General features: G+C 30.5%; 1 protein-coding gene across 4 annotated transcripts in view; it reads left to right on the forward strand.

Annotated features, from left to right (window-relative positions):
- LOC113512605 (acyl-CoA Delta-9 desaturase) overlaps positions 1 to 17,414 on the forward strand; it is a 33,585-nt gene that overhangs the window by 11,670 nt on the left and 4,501 nt on the right. The window contains exons 2-5 of one of the 4 annotated variants that reach the window (XM_026896506.3): positions 9,457 to 9,486; positions 12,313 to 12,478; positions 13,152 to 13,282; positions 15,823 to 16,028. In XM_026896506.3, coding sequence (XP_026752307.2) covers positions 9,457 to 9,486; positions 12,313 to 12,478; positions 13,152 to 13,282; positions 15,823 to 16,028 — 533 coding nt within the window. Of the gene's footprint in view, positions 1 to 9,456; positions 9,487 to 9,800; positions 10,025 to 10,814; positions 10,966 to 12,312; positions 12,479 to 13,151; positions 13,283 to 15,822; positions 16,029 to 17,414 lie in introns of those variants that run through there. The other 3 variants (XM_026896510.3, XM_031906960.2, XM_026896507.2) reach the window with 3 other exon arrangements.

Here is a 17,414-nt window from a genome sequence, read left to right on the forward strand (position 1 = left end):
TATAAACACTTACCACGTCTCCGAGGTAAACAACTATGATCACAAAACATTTCGGACTTTTACTATTAACAGTTAGTAAATCTTAGACTTTACCTGAAATATTTCAAATTTACTGTAACTCAGGCTATATAAACCTGAGTAACATATACACGCGAAAGAAGTCGCAGGCACAGCTAGTTATCTTATACTAGCTGTTGCCAACTTTTACTCGCTACTTCGTCTTGTTAACCATGATACACTGATTGACCGGATTAATAGTATACCCTATGTCCTTCTCCATCCCCTATTATATGGTGTATAACAAATTTCATGACAGTTGGTCGAGGCATTAAGGCGCCAAGAGATAACAAATAAACTTACTTTCACATTTATATAGTATTAGTAATGACTAGTGATCTCACCCGATTTTGCACGGGTATTTTTAAATACACAATCAGGACTTAACGCGATGAAAAAGCTTTTACAGGTAAAAGCTTTTTCATCGCATTAAGTCCCAATTGTGTATTTAAAAAATTGTGTAAACAATGCGAAAGTATAAAATTTACTTTTACACGGGTAGACAGAATTTTCGAAAATAATATATAGCCTGTGGTACTCGCCGATAATGTAGTTTTCTATAGACGAATTTATTTTTAAAATCGGTAGAGTAGTTTTAAAATTTGTCCGTTACATACAATAAATAATCAAGTGTTTCTTCTTTAAAATATTAGTACAAATTTCCTTGTATAATAAAGTTTCTTATTAGCATGAATTAAAATAAAAAAATATCCAAGTTATCAATTGTCGAATAATACTCTATATTTAGTACATTCAAATCCATTCAGGCAATTATCATTGTTGTACCATCTCTTTTTTTTTTTCATTTACATTACATTTTTATATATACACATTATTAAAGTATTTGAAAAAATTATAAATCGTGGGCTAAGACATTTGGTCTTCTCGTAAATCCTGCTAAATCACAAGCTATCATTATTGGCAGCAGCAGGATGCGATGCAGGTTGAATTGGACCGGGATACCGCCACTTTACTACGATGGAGTTCCAGTGGCATATAGCGAGAAGGTTAAGAACCTTGGTCTCATAATGGACGGCACTCTATCTTGGACATGTCATATAAATGAGCTCAGTAGACGCATGCACTTTACATTTCACTCTCTCAAGCGACTTCAATACTTTCTCCCAGTAAATACTAAAATCATGCTCGCACAATCTCTACTACTCCCAATACTTGACTATGCCGACGTCTGTTTTTTGGATGTGACTGAGGAGCTTCTAAACAAGCTGGAACGATTACAAAATCTGGCCATTAGGTTCATCTTTGGTCTTCGTAAATATGATCACGTTTCTGCCTTTCGCAACCAGTTAAAGTGGCTTCCTATCCGACTTCGACGTGATATGCACATCCTTTCTTTCCTTTATAACATACTTAATAACCCCAATTCTCCTTCGTACCTCCGCTCTCGATTTAAATTATTACCACCACCAATCCGTCCTAAACGCTCCTGTCAAGTTCAGTCCAGGATTCTCGACCTACCTTTGTGTAGAACACATTTTATGGGCAACTCTTTCTCGTATCGAGCTGCCCAATTATGGAACAAACTCCCTTCCCACATACAAGAGAGCCCTTCAATTACCTCTTTCAAGAAAAGGTTGAAGTTACATTTTCTTTCCTTTGAGTCATAATTTATTTATTTTTATAATTGAACTGTCAAACTTTGAAATCATTGAACTAAATTTCTATTCTAGGTAGTATATTCATTTATTTTAACATCCACTGTATAAGTAAGTAGATATTATATTTATTTATAGTATATGTATTTATGTAATATTTTATTATGTATCTTAATATTTTATTTAACTGTATATTTGTTTATGTATTCTAAATATTAATAGTTGTAGCACTTCAGCTGCCCGCTAGCAACATGTTTTCTAACTGCATTGGGTTGACTGGAAGAGATCTCTGTCAGAGATAAGTCCACCCTTGCTCACAATATTTATAAATGCATTAACATTGTAATTTACAAGTGCAATAAAGAATATATATATAAATAAGTTACTCTTACCCACGTTATATGATTTTTTCTCTTACTGTCTCAAAATTTGACATATACTCAACTGACTTCAAAAAGAAGAAGGTTCTTAGTTCGATTGTATTTTTTTTTTATATTTATTACCTCATAACTTAGATGTAAACGGATTTATAAAATTCTATTTTGAAAGAATAACTTACAAATTTTTTGATAGTAACAAATTCTTTTACAAAGTTTTACATAAATGGAGATAAAAGTTATCTCTTAAAAAAAACAAAAAAGTCTACAGTTAATTTACTAAGTTTTAATATATATGTTCCTATCATAGGTAATGTAACGTGTTATAATAACAATGTTAGTAGTAATACTAATACCAATATAACACGTGTCAATTTAAGCTGACATTTTATACATTGGTTAAGTCATAGTCATAGGTTCTTGTTCATCAAAATATTCCTGGCTTCTCCAGCCAGATATAAAGATTAAGTCTTTTTTAGAGTCCCAAAATGTACAAGTACTATGTCTAACTGAAGATTTATTTTAAAAAGCGAATTAGTTTGTCCTTTTGAACATTATAAAGTTATTAGTTTTTTCGTTAGAAAAAAACTATTCATGACAAATCAATAATTATTTATAAAATAAATATATATTTTAAAAACAAAAGGATAATGAGGACATTTCCATTTGATAAACGGTTGAAGTATCTTAAATATATCATAGATTAATCATATCGTAAATTTTTTATGATGTCAAAGATATACTTTAAATTTAATCAGAATCCAAAAAAATTGAAGTAAATAGAACTACATTTAATGGTTCACATTTAAGAATTGATTTACCTCAAAAATCTATTCTTGAGCCGTTCCTATTTTCAGTTTACATTAATAATATCACGTTTGACAGGCAGGATAGATTTGATAACAACTTTCCGAACCTTGCATTCATAAAAAATGGTAATTTAAAGTGCTTGTAAACAACTCTTTCTGTATAAAGAAGATTTAAATTTGGTTGGTCCCATAGGGATTTTATCAAAATCGGTTCAATAGTTTAGTTTTTAATTCAAAATGAATAATTATGCCACACTTGAATTAGGTTTTTTTAGCACAACCATAATAACTTTTAAGTAACCAGCAGTTTAACTATAAACAAGTGAAATTAAATCCAGTAACAGTGCCATAATACAAAATAAAAGTTTTTATAATTTTTTAATTAATGATAATAAATATAATTTACGTTTAAAAACATTACCATTATTTTCATTTAAGCATTACGAATATATAATTAAATTACATGAACCTGAAGGTATGGATCATATTAATGAAATTATTATATTATCATTTTGAAACACAAAACGCATGAATATTGTTGGTTCATTACAGAAATAGGTAATAGTAATATATTTCGCTTTTGATACGTGTCCTACAAAATTATTTATATGGCAGAAATTGATACAGTGGTGGATATACATACGAGTATAGATAACTTTAAATGTTAGTAGCACAATATTCTCTTTATCAATAGAAACCACTATCGCCATGTAACGATCTACATACAATTTATATGGGTAGATAAATACATGTAACTTATAAGTAAATATTTGTATTTTCTCTCTATCACCTGTCTACTCCTGGAATCTTGATATGTTTGTGCCTCATTATACTGACATGCAGATATGTCTTTATTAACATACAATTCCATTCAAACTGTGCACTGACCTCCCTGTTGTGGCCTCTGCAATTGTTAATTCGTTAAAAACAATTACTTTAACCACTATAAATTAAATTATTTTTAAACAAACAAAAGTAGACGTCACATTACAGTTTTATATAGTAACGAGTGAACATGGTTATAGGCACTTTACAAAAAAAATAGTAGTGTAAGCTAAATATTATTTAAAACTAGCAAATTTCAGCCAATGGAAACATGGATTATTTTAAAATAAGTGATGGTTGGTTCAAGTAATTTTGATAAGTCAACTATCGAACAAAAATTCTGTTTACTTTTACTCCTTATCTATAAGAATAAATAATCCAGATAGAAATGACACTCGTGTACTTTCTTTTATAAGTTCACCAATACCAAGAGCTCACTCAAATAGGGACGTCTCAAATTTATACTTATTTAATAATCATTAATAAAAGCCAATCCATAATCATATTGAATATGCGGAAAAAGATTCAGAAGTAGCTCCCGTGTATAATGAAATAGTGAGGCGACCTCCTACTTGTAGATATAACAACGATAAATACAATTAAACAACCTACACACGATATTTATAAATTTGAGTAATATGCAGTTCATACCTAATACATAGTATTGGGGGAGTTAATAATGGAGACTAAGGGCCCCATTGCTAGCAATATACCCAACCAGGTCGTCCTCCACTTGATCCCCCTGGAAACCATCGTGCTGAATTCCAAATGCTCATCACGATGAGCTAACTGACCTGTCTTTTCATCCTCACCTACACCCCTTACTGGTACCCCGCCAGTATATACCGTTAGTGCAGGCGGGGTTACCATTCCATCATCACCCATTAAAAAATACATAGTATTATATATCTTCTGTGAAAAAAGTTTTACATCTATCATCTTCTTTATTGTTGTTGATCTCGACGCCACTAAAATAGACAAAACGATATCCATATCTAAAAAGTGGAAAAACGATTCATAAGTCGCGACCTTGTATAAACAAACGTAATGCAGGGCACCCTTCCCTAACTATAGAAATGACGACGTCATACAATCTAACGACTTATACTCTACATAGACAAATATCAGTAATATACAACATATCTAGCATGGCATAAAGAGGAAGTTGGGGAAGAGAATATCGAGACATTAATAAAAGTTCCAATGAAATCCCAATCTCCTATCCCACCATCAATATATTCAATTAATTATTAACAATCAAATTAATAAAAGTATAGTATAGTAGTTTAGAAGATCTAAGCGTTCAGATAGCAGGAAATGACTTAATTGTACATTATGTAGAGATAAAGAAACTTGTATATTTATGTTATACAAGGTTCTTTATATTTTAGATATAAAAGTGAATTTGTTCATTTATTATTTGTTAGTGCTTTAATAATGTAACCGTTGGCGTTTTTAAGGATATTTTCTACTGGGAGCCTGACTCCTTAAATAAGGTTTATATGTACTCTCAGACATGTCTTTGCGAAGCTTCGCTCAAATCCTAGGGTTAACATACCAGACAATTCTAGGATAAGCAGTGTAATAGATATTATTATTACAAAATATTATAATATATCTTACCAAATGAATACGTATTTTATTCTGGTAAAAATAAACATTTTCAAGGAGTTCTATGTCAAACAGATTTAGTCCCCGGTTTATCTCCGTGTTGGTCCCATAGGTATTACTAAATTGTGTTATTATTGAAGTTGGTTTTATGTGAAACAAACTTTTAATTGGGTTTCCATTTTCAATGTAGCTCCTAAATACTGATTTTTATTAATATAATAATGTTGTTCACATTGACAACCTAAAATGACATATCTATCATTCGAGAATTGAAATTATTTATACAATACTAGCTTTTACTCCGACTTCATCAGAGTGACCTGGATAATAAATATCCTGTCCTGAGACATCATCTCTTAAATATAATTTAGAGATCGTAACCAGAATTGCAATTTCAGTTGGTAATTTTTATCTCTTAAGAGAATCTTAGTTAAAACATGGCGACACAAAATCGAGCCCACGGTCTGGTCTTTGTTGTTTAGAGTTTCTATGCTATTTTATATCTACTAAATTAAAGATTGAGTCGTACAAAAATACCTATTCGGTTGTCAATTATTACAAAACCAATTATTTTGTCTAAAAAGTAAACTACTGAATCGTTTTTGATAAAATGTTTACTAAAATTTGTACAATGTATGTAAGCATTTAATACAATTTTCGAATTCTCATATTAATAATAATAAATCTTTTAAGGTATACGATAAAAAATCTCTCAATCGATTTCCACATAATGTTCTTGATAAATCAAGTATCTTTGGCATCAATAAGAATTTTAGCACAAAGCGAAATAAGTCTACCTTCACTTGTAATATTTTTCATTGTACCAAATTAGTTAATATATGTGTTTTTTATACTTTTAGTAATCTTAAGTTTTATAATATTATCGAAATTTGGGATTTACAAATAAAAAGATCATGAAAAATCTTATCATGTTTTCTTATCTGAATTGAATGTAGGCATCTAATTTTTACATTAAAATACCTATCAAAATATATTTAAGTAATTCTTTCATCATACCTACCTATACCTCATACCCAATGAGATAACCATTTTTTTTTAATTATAATATCAAAATTATGATTACTTTTAAGTACCATATTTCTCATATAACACAATAAGAATATGACGACAAACAAAAAAGACAGACAATAATCACTAAGATTTAGCGCAAAATGAGCGGATCAACCGTCATTGTTATAAGTAGATATGATTCTATAGTGATGATTAAACGAGACTTAAACATGGTCGCGGAGCTTAGTTAGGATAATAATCCGATTTACAGTTGGATTCGATGTTTAAGTGATGGTGAACGCTAAATTTGTTGTAATCGGCCGTTTGGAGAAGTAAACGGCTCATCGGCGACGAATTCGGGTCTTAATGAGCGTCAATTTATTTATCCATTTTATACTAAGGTATAGATTAACTAATCGATTTGCTGCCATGTATCAGTATTTATTTCTATGTTAATGATATTGTAATTAGATCTGTTTTATGTTGTTTCTTTTATCTCCTTGAATGATATTTATTGTCTTTTATTATTTTTGGATACGTTATCTTCTAATTCTACTTTTTTCTTTTATTTTACTCCATGTCTTTACTTGATGTTCAACTCCTTATTTATCGCTGGTTTTTATTATTAATAAATTTTGCAGGAAACTTAGATCCAAAAGAATAAAATTGAAATGAAAATAAAATGTCGTGTATTAACGTGCATGTATTGTGGAAAAACATTACCAACAAAACAAAAGAATAACAAAAAAGTATTTTACAATAATAGAATAGTTTCTATATCAATGTTTTTGTTCATATTGAACACTTGATATGGACTTATTATCTGTGTTTAGCTATATATTAATAATATTGTAATTGTATTACGTTGTATGTTGTTTACGTTTTTTTTTCTTTTTGAAACTATTTTATCTGTATATATACCAACAACTAGAATTGTTGAACAAAATCCATATTAACGCAAGTGAAACCATAGGTAAAACTTAGTATTCCATATTCGAATCTACTTTCCACCGAGCATAAAAAAATGAAATCAGCTAAAAACAACCTACCGCAGTCGCATGAATTTGTTTGTTTTTTTTTTCATACATGTTTTCCATCACCGGAGAATTAAGCAATAATTGAAATTAACTCACAATGTTTGTGTCAACTTGATTCATATGTACATTTGCAGTCTGTAAGTGAAAGTAGTATATCACTGTGTAATAACAAATATCAGTTTCAGAAGATAAATATTTAAAAAATCAGGAACTCATCTGATCGTATTTCACAAATTAGAAAAACCTAACAAATCTTGTGAGGAAGTCTCCCTAACTAGCATACTAGGTAGTGTAGTCTACAAGAAACATTATATGAATTTGTCGCTTTAAAATCTTACTGCATCCTCTCGTCTGTATTGTTATTTCTTTTATCACCCGTTTGCATTAAAATTAAGAGGCTATTCAAATGTGAAAATTCAGTTTAATTTATACAGTGAGTGTAGAAAGTATTCGTACACCTAAGGTTGTAATAAAAAAAATACGAATTTGATACACTTTCTTTTATTTATCTAATTTAAATCAATACTATTAAATATTTTAACATTCCCGCACTTTGTTTATGATAATTTTTGTTTTTTAATAAATAAAATTATACAACATAAAAATATTTTTAAGTTAACTAAGCAAATAATGACAAACAAAAAGTATTCGTACACTTATAAAATTCGTAAGTAAATGAATATTAAAAAAATATTAATACTTTGTTGGACCACCGTTAGCATTGATGATAGCTTGGAGTCTCTGCGGCATCGAATCAACTAGTTTGAAAATATAAAAAGACGGTATTAATGCCCATTCTTCGCGAAGCGCAATTTTTTGTGTTTCTTTACTCGAAATTGGTCGATTTCGAATTTTATTATCGAGATAATCCCACACATGCTCTATAATATTAATATCAGGTGATTGAGGAGGAATCTCTAGGTATTTTAAAGCGTTAAACAGGATCCATGCTTTAGTACTCCATGCTTTATGTTTAGGGTCATTATCTTGTAAAAATATCCAATTATTGTTAAAACCCATTTGAGCTGCACTAGAGAGACGATTCTCTTTTAAAATATTAATATACGCTTTGTGATCCCTAATTCCATCAATAAATGCAAGTTTTCCCACCCCAAAAACACTCATGCAAACCCATACAAATACTGACCCACCACCGTGTTTTACCGTTGGACATAAATTTTCTTTCTTATATTCCATATTAGGTTTTCTCCATACCATATGATGCCCATCCGATTTGAAAATATTATATTTCGATTCATCTGAATAAATAACAGTTTGCCAAAAATGATTTTTTCATTAATATATTTTTTTGCGAATTCTAATCTTTTTTTCTATTAATATCATTTACCCAATACTTTTTACGCGCAGTTCTTCCATGATAATCGTTACTACGTAATACGTTCCGAACGGTACTGACAGAAATATGGCAATCATTGATATTATTAATTTCTTGTAACACTCGAGGGGCACTAATTTTTGGATTTTTTTTTTACACAATTTAAAATTTTCCGATCCAATCGAGGCGTGATTTTTGATGGACGCCCCACCTCTGGGTTTGTTTTTTAGTGTTTTAGTAATAGAAAACCGATCAATTACAGTCTGTATGGTTGAACGTGGTCTATTGACAAATTTTGCAATTTCACATAATGATTTGCATTGATTATGCAAATTAATAATTATTTTTCTCTCCTCTTCACTCGTTTCTTTTGCTTTACGACCCATTTTTGTAACTAAACACGTCTATACTTGTCACGAGTGCAACTAAAACGTCTAATATCTATACCTACGTATTAAAAATGACCTTGGCATTGTAGGCATATGAAAAATTCGATTAAATAAATGATTTTTACAGAATTTCATTTAAAAAAGCATGAATGTACGAATACTTTTTGTTTGTCATTATTTGCTTAGTTAACATAAAAATATTTTTATGTTGTATAATTTTTTTTTTTAAAAACAATAATTATCATAAACAAAGTGCGGGAATGTTAAACTATTTAACAGTATTGATTTAAGTTAAATAAATAGAGGAAAGTCTATCAAATTCGTATTTTTTTATTATAACCCTAGGTGTACGAATACTTTTTACACTCACTGTATTTAATTTTTACAGATGATAGGAATCTCTGCCCAACATATTAAGGTAAATAAATTTAGTAAGTACCCAGTAATCAGGAAATTTAACTAGGCCTGGATATATACGTACGGGTATCAGATAAATATTTAGTAAACCTATTACATGATCAGCATTACTGGCTACTACAGTTTCTTCATTATTTCTGTAGGCATTTAAATACTAACATTTTAAAGAAGAATAAGTATGCTTCTTCTAATCGTCGAAGTATTAAATACATGTTACATATTGTAACCTCAATTTATGCCCCTCACGTAAGGTTAATGTTAGCAAACGATGCATACCCGTACTTGCAAAACATACCTCAGTTGCTGACACTGTTTTTTGTGAGACACACGTATTGGTGCATTTTGTTGATTCTTTAACTATAATTATTACAATCAAACCTCATTTTCTTTTAAAAGAATGTGTCAAATTTGATTCAATATAAATTATGTATTTAATTTTAAAAAAAATACTAAGTTATTACGTTAGTGTTTAATGTAGCATAAGTGTTGTGTGTTTTTATAATAGTTTAATAAATGGTACTGAAGTGATAAGGAATTAGGTAGGCTCATAATCTTATACAGTCAAATATAATAAATACTTCTCACCTTTTTTCTGAACACTGGGTCGATAAGGTTAAATGGGAATTGGATAAATGAGTGAATAAACGGCCTCCTGAGGGTGGGGGGAAGAAATTACCACTAATAGTAATTACTAGACCTACTGCTGCCAATATATCCTGTTATGTCAAACCATCGTGGTCAATTCCCGGTGATTCATGGACTAACTAATTTGACTTCGTTTTCAACTATCATCCTTTATTGGTACCCGTCAGCATATACTGATAGTGCAGGTGGGATTACCATTCCATTTACATCTCCTAAATGGATTGGCCTCCTGTTAAACCAGTAATTACACAATAATTTCCGTCTGTATGTATTACTTAAAAGGAATTAGCAAGCCATCAGTAATATTCGTTGATACTGCACCTACAGAGCGACCTAAAAACTACTAAATTACATTTGGTATTAGTTCTGTCAATTGCTTCTTGATCACTAGTGACACTGTTTGTCAGAAGAAAGTACATCTAGCGATTAAATATCACCAATAATACCACCTAGTGATTGCTAATTGCTGATTTATAGACAATTAGCCTGCAGAGTACTCACGCCACTTGACTCGCCACGCCGCGCCATTACAAAATTTGTTGTGTTGTATATAGATGTATGTGCTGTACCTAACTACTGGCCACGTGCAAAGACACGCAGCGTTGTAGCATTCCAACCGACGGAAGGAGTTTCGTAATACGTTAGCTGCTACCTACAGGTTGCCCTCCGTCAAGGATATCATATTCCATTCTTTCCAGTTTTCAGAAACAGCAACGTCTATATTTTTTTTTTACTTGTGTTACTTTTTAGTTTATAAATGTCCAATAGAATGTTACTAATACAATAAAATTACAACTAAATAATGTCAGTACAGGGGACAAATTTAAGAAAATTGGTATGGTACATTTTTTTATTTTTTATTTTATTTGTATATTTATTGCATGCATCACGCAAATAAACTACTGCACCAAATCTGATGCAATATTTACAGTTGTGTTCCTGAAAATTTTACTTAAAAAGTGATGTATGTTTTATCTTGATATGCCATTTGGAAGTAGACTATTTCATCGCTTTATCACTTCTGAAATCCAAACGAACGAAGTTAGTCTATAATATTATTTGTAACTTCTCAATTCCAATCCTGCAATTAGTATTAAGTACTCGTAGTACTTCTATTAAGTTTAGAAGAATGTATAATAATTATATAACTACTAGAAATTATTGTTAAGGTATTATCTATAAACTCATGATATTGAGATAGCAATTACTTGAACTTAATTTGTACAAGTATTTGAAAACAAATTACGACCTCTTACGTAGATACCTGCTAAGTTCTGGAAATTATTTGAAATAGAATAGAATAAGCAGCCATAGATATAAATATGAAATGCAAATTATTTTAAAGCAAATTAATTTAACTTTTAGCAACACAGAGTTCCTCATATTTTTAAAACAAACATATCCTTGCCATAAAAAATATTGTTTTGATTACCAACTCTAGTCAGGTATTAAAGAGTATCTTTAATGATTTGTATGACTAGTTTTGTCTATCTTCACGCCGTCTCTTATGAGGTATACTTTTTTAATGGATGATAATAGTATGGTAACCCCGCCAGCGATAAGTTTACATTAGCAGAGCACCATTAAGGGATGATAGGTGAGAACAAAAAGGCAGGTCAATTAGCCCATCGTGACGAATACACTTGGATTTAACACGATAATTTGGAGGTCGACTTAACAAAGTATATTGCTAGCATTGAGACTTATAGTCTGTATTACTAATAATCCTGTCCCCTCTTAAGGAGTAAACTATTAATAAATCCTCTACTTTTATATATCTCTCTTGCTTCATTCATTTTCATAAATAGTTTTATAGTGATTATTTAGGTTAAGTATGACAATTTACCTGGATTATCTTCACATTTTGACCAGATTACACGGGCCATGGTCACGAGTTAACTGATGTAGCGTAAATTGTCATAGTTTACCTAGAATATCGCTTAAATTCCAGCCTCATAAACCATTAAATAATAATATAATAAATCATAAACCATTAAATGCAAAAATCTTAATGTTAATAATTTTAAAGCTTACATAAACCTCTAGAGACAACTCGCCCTCAAAATCTCTTGTGATTTCCCTTAAACAGCGTGTACAAAATCTGACTTTTCATAATTATTTTTAATATTATAAGATTATTTAATAATACAACTACAACTTAATTTCATAAAATATTTTACAGGTAATCATGACTGAAGAAAACCAAGATATGAGTGCAACAACTAAATTAAGTAAAAGCCGTGAAGCGAACTGGCCTGTTGTACTGTTCTTAATTCATATACATTTACTATCACTGTACGGCCTGTGGCTTCTTTTCTTTGAAGTGAAATGGAAAACAGTAATATTTTGTAAGTCTTATTAATACTTTTTATTTTTTTTTTTATGCAACTTAGAATGTCAAACAAGCTGACGGCCCACCTTATGGAAAGTGGTAACCGTTGCCTATAGACATGAGCAGTAACGTGAACATAACAGAGTATACTGTTTCGCCCATGATACCCCCTATGCATTGCCATTCCTGAGGACTCAGGTGTTATTTCTCTGTACCCTGTAAATTCACTGCCATATCCCACCCTTCAAATCGAAACACAGCCATGCAAACACAACTGCTTCACGGTAGAAACCACTTGATATATCTGCTCTTCCAAACATTCTGATTAGGTTATCATCTCATTAGATCTGATCTGATTAAACTTATATTATTAAGAAAGATGGTGATGATCAATTTACTTTTCCAAATACAGTTTATACGTAGGCATAAAATTCGAAACTCAAAATGAACCGAAACGTTGCAAATCGTAGTATAATTAGCCACAATTTAATAAGTTATTGTTAGCTTGTCTGAAAATAAAAGCGACCTGTTATAACAAGCGTACGTCTTATACAATGAATAGACGAGCTTGACCGTTTTCACAAAGAAGTTAACGTTTCTAGTTTATGAAAGATGTAAACAATTTCGTTAATCTATGCCCAGTAGGGTATATTATTTTTATTTTCTACCTTAATTTTTTTCTTCTACAGTACTATTTCTTACCTCAATCGCTATTCTCGGAACGACGACTGGAGCCCACCGTCTATGGGCACACAGAACGTACAAGGCGAGCACAATGCTGCGTGTTCTACTTATACTATGTCAAACAATGGCCGGAATGGTAAGTAATAACTTTTCTATATCTTTATCTTCAAACCAGTCAAACTTTATAAAGTAGATAAAGAAAACTGAGCGCTAATGATTTCTAATCTTACATTATATATCTTAATTATATCACTATAAAAATATTTATTCATTATATGTAGCCGTAGAAACTAAATTTGTTATATCAATTCTATACCTACTTATTCACCAAGATTTAAAATTTCCTAGTTAGTTCTGGATTGATATCTAAATATATATGCATATTATGGTATGATATTAGTTGTAACTACCGGCAAACCTCCCCTCCCTCATCCCAAGGATGAGGCTTATGCTCAACAGTAGACAGTTAAAGGCTGATATGATGATGATGAGTTGTAACTCGTGGCAAAGGTAATTACAATATTAATAGAGCTATTTTACTGAACTAGGTGTTATCTTACGGAAATCCATGTCACTGGATATTTGATTAAAATTATTTTGCTTAATTCCGTTACTACAAGTATCTGAGTGACTGCCAACACTCAAAGATTTAAAAGATTTTAAATTTCTGTCTTGCACTACTACTGCCCACTCACTACTTCCTATGCCACTGCGTTAGGTTGACTGGAAGAAATCTCTTTTAGAGATAAGTTCGCCTTTGCTAACATTGTTATTAACTTATTGTTGTTACTGTATGTTTTTGTGCAATAAAGAATATATAAAGATTGAACACCACTATTACCAGAAGTATTACAACCTTCCATACTAAGAAAATAAAGGTGTTTTTCGCAGTTTGGGTGCCAAACGGTTAACACTTTAATAATTTGCCTGGAAATAGCTCGTTTAGAGGTGAAACGCGTGTCGCAATACATGCGTAAACAAAATAGCAGTCGAAGATTGATGACTAATGTAGTCTTCTGGTAATAATACTGGTGGTAATCTTCGAGTGTTGGCAATTACACATGTGCTTATGATAGCGAAATTAAACACAATAATTCTAAGCAAATAACCATTGGCAGTGCTAGCAAAATATAAATATTACTTATTTTCGTATGTATAACTACAGACAGACTTGATTATTAAAACTATTACAAACAATATGGTATCACAATATCTGTCATTAAAACAGATCTAACCTAACTCATCCTATCTAAATTACAAGTGAACAATCAAATAAAGGGTAAATATTATTTTCTCAAATAGTTATAGATTCTTTGACCCAGTAGCAGTTTTCGATTTACATAAAAATGAATGTGACAAATAAAGAACTAACTATAAAGATAAGCTGCAAAGATAATGTCAATAATAGCCAACGACTAATTAGATGAGATTAATAGATAGACAAAGCTACCGAGTATTTTTATGCTATGTAATGTATATTGTATGTTCAGTATGTATGGGACATAGTTTGGATAGACATAGTTATCCATGTAATAGTGAACTAAAAATATAACATGTCACCAATCCTTCTCAGCCGCAAGATTTCGAAGAAAAGAAACCATAATTCGCTGTTCATCGCAAATGTTCACTGGTAAAGAATACTAATAGAATGTAGTCAGCGTTTTGTACCATATTCTTATTTCATTCTCAGTATTTGCACAATAATATTATTAATGTTCTAGTAATCCCATTGTTTTATGATAGTGAGTTATGCTCCCAGATGTTTGTTGTCCGATTCCTTATAATACAAAGTATCTTAACTTGAGGACCAGGCACTTGATTTAATTGTGTGGTGCTCATTCATTTTGGCGTGAATTTACTGGGTACAGAGGAATAACACCTGAGTCCTCAGGAATGGCAACGCATGGGGGGTATCATGGGCGAAACAGTATACTCTGTTATGTCCATGGTACTGCTCATGTCTATAGGCGACGGTTACCACTTTCCATCAGGTGGGCCGTCAGCTTGTTTGCCATTCTAAGTATTATAAAAAAAAAAAAAAAAAAAAAAAAAAAAAAAAAAAAATCTGAGAGAAACAATTGTTTTCCTGAAAAGAAAATATTATTTTTACCATAACCTCCAAAGCTAGCAACATCTTTATACTCCATAGTTCCTTCTGTACATATTGGATATAGTTTAGATAGACGTTATTGTATAAGAGATAGGCCAGAGATGTTATTTAGTGGAAACGTGTCGTCAGCAATTTGTCTGATATGTTACTGTGGTGTTCACTAATAATATCATGATTTATGTGAAAACTTTTGAAGATGTTTGGATCTTTGTTAATCGATGACTTAAATGTATACCGATTTTAATGTAATTTGACAGATAGACAATAATTATCCTGGATTAACATTTTTAATAGATAAATATATTTTTATTCCAATCTACAGGTACAAAAGCATAGGTAACCGTTAAAAAGTTTGTAAAAATTTTCCAATTATTAGATTACTTAAGGAAGTATTACAAAATCCTTTGTTATTTTAAAGCTATTTCAATTAAGTTTTCGTATCTAAATGAATATCTAGCACCTCTAACATTATTATTATGATGTTAAAAAATTATACTTATATACCTAAGGTATGTATTATATGTGTGTATAGATGTAATATTGAATATCAAACCATTAATTTTCAGGGCTCAATATACGACTGGGTTCAATATCACAGACTTCATCACCAACTTTTCGCTACTGAAGATGATCCTTGCGATTACAACAAAGGTTTTCTTTACGGACACATAATCACACGTATGAGAAAATTGAGCCCCCACCAAGAAAAAGTGAGAGAATCAATAGATATGTCTGACCTTGAAAAAGATACTATTGTTATGTTCCAAAAATCGTAAGTTTTCCTCTACAAAGACACAGTATGATTGTAAGAATTTCTGTTCAAACATAGTAGTGGTATTGCAAATTGGATATAATTACGTTTACCTATATTTATACACCTGTATTTATGTGCCTTTACTTAATTGATGAAAATAGTTTATTATACCGTTAAAATAGTGAATTTTTAATATAATTAAATAATTTTCCATATTTCTCAAAGAAAATTTGATAATTGCTTTTACAGCAAACTAAAAGGTTAATGTATGATTAGCGTTTTAATTTGCATCTTGTTAACAATTTATATTGATAATATAAAAACCAAAAAATAATATGAACACTCTTTAGTTATGTACTATTTATTCAAAGATTCGTCTTTTAGATCTTAGACAGACGCTTTATCTGTAATCATTAATGGATATTGAAAATGTTTTATTTTATTTTTTTTTATTAATAAATAATACTGATAATGTCATACTTATTTATGGTGAATGGTCGTAAGTATTAATCATAGATCAAAAATATCTATAAATCTACACGATATTCATAATAGTCTCACTACTAGTATGGATCTCATCTATCAAAGTAAACACGACACGATATCTTCATAGAAACTACTTATCTATTGGATCCCGTCATATATTTGATATATATCAAATAATTTCAGAAATAGGTAGAGTTTTAGATAGACTACACATATATATACATTAAGGTGTATTGACTATTTTTTTAGTGTAGTTGTCGCGTATAGTATGAAGCGAAAGATCGGATGTGCCCAAGGAATGGTCCATTTACTTTAATTTAAAAAACAAAACTTTTGCTGTAATATGTCAATGGACTACTTTGAAAAAATTGTAGTGGAGCAACGCAACGGCTCTTTCATTTAAAATATATTTTTATAACATTTCGCAAATAAAATAAAATATTCAAGCTTGTTTGTATCAAATTGACTTTTTATCTGATTGTTGAAGACTTCAGCACGTACCAGTAGTAATTTACCATTTTGCTAAGAAGAATTTAAATATAACTTCATACACAGACGGAAGATATTTTGGATTAATACATAAGATACTTTTTATTATAATTTACGCGGTCTGAGCCGCGAGTTACAGCTTAAATGAGCCATAAAAAAATCGCATGTAAAGGGTTCCTTCACGATAATCTCTGAAATCGCTCAACCGATTTTAAAATCGGTTTTATATTTTGTAAATACATATTGTTTGTTTCAACTTGAGAGACAATATAGCTTTTATTCCGATTAAATAAAATGGACGTAGGTGGCAATAGGAGTCAAAACAAAGATTAACAGGTCAGCTAGTTTTATATAAAATCTTATCTAATTTAATCTTGCTAATACCTGCGTTTTACAAATCCGTAATTTATGAGTGGCTGTAACTACATT

Source organism: Galleria mellonella, unplaced genomic scaffold (genome assembly GCF_026898425.1).
Source record: "Galleria mellonella isolate WM207_F2 unplaced genomic scaffold, CSIRO_AGI_GalMel_v1 utg64, whole genome shotgun sequence".
Taxonomy (NCBI): domain Eukaryota; kingdom Metazoa; phylum Arthropoda; class Insecta; order Lepidoptera; family Pyralidae; genus Galleria; species Galleria mellonella.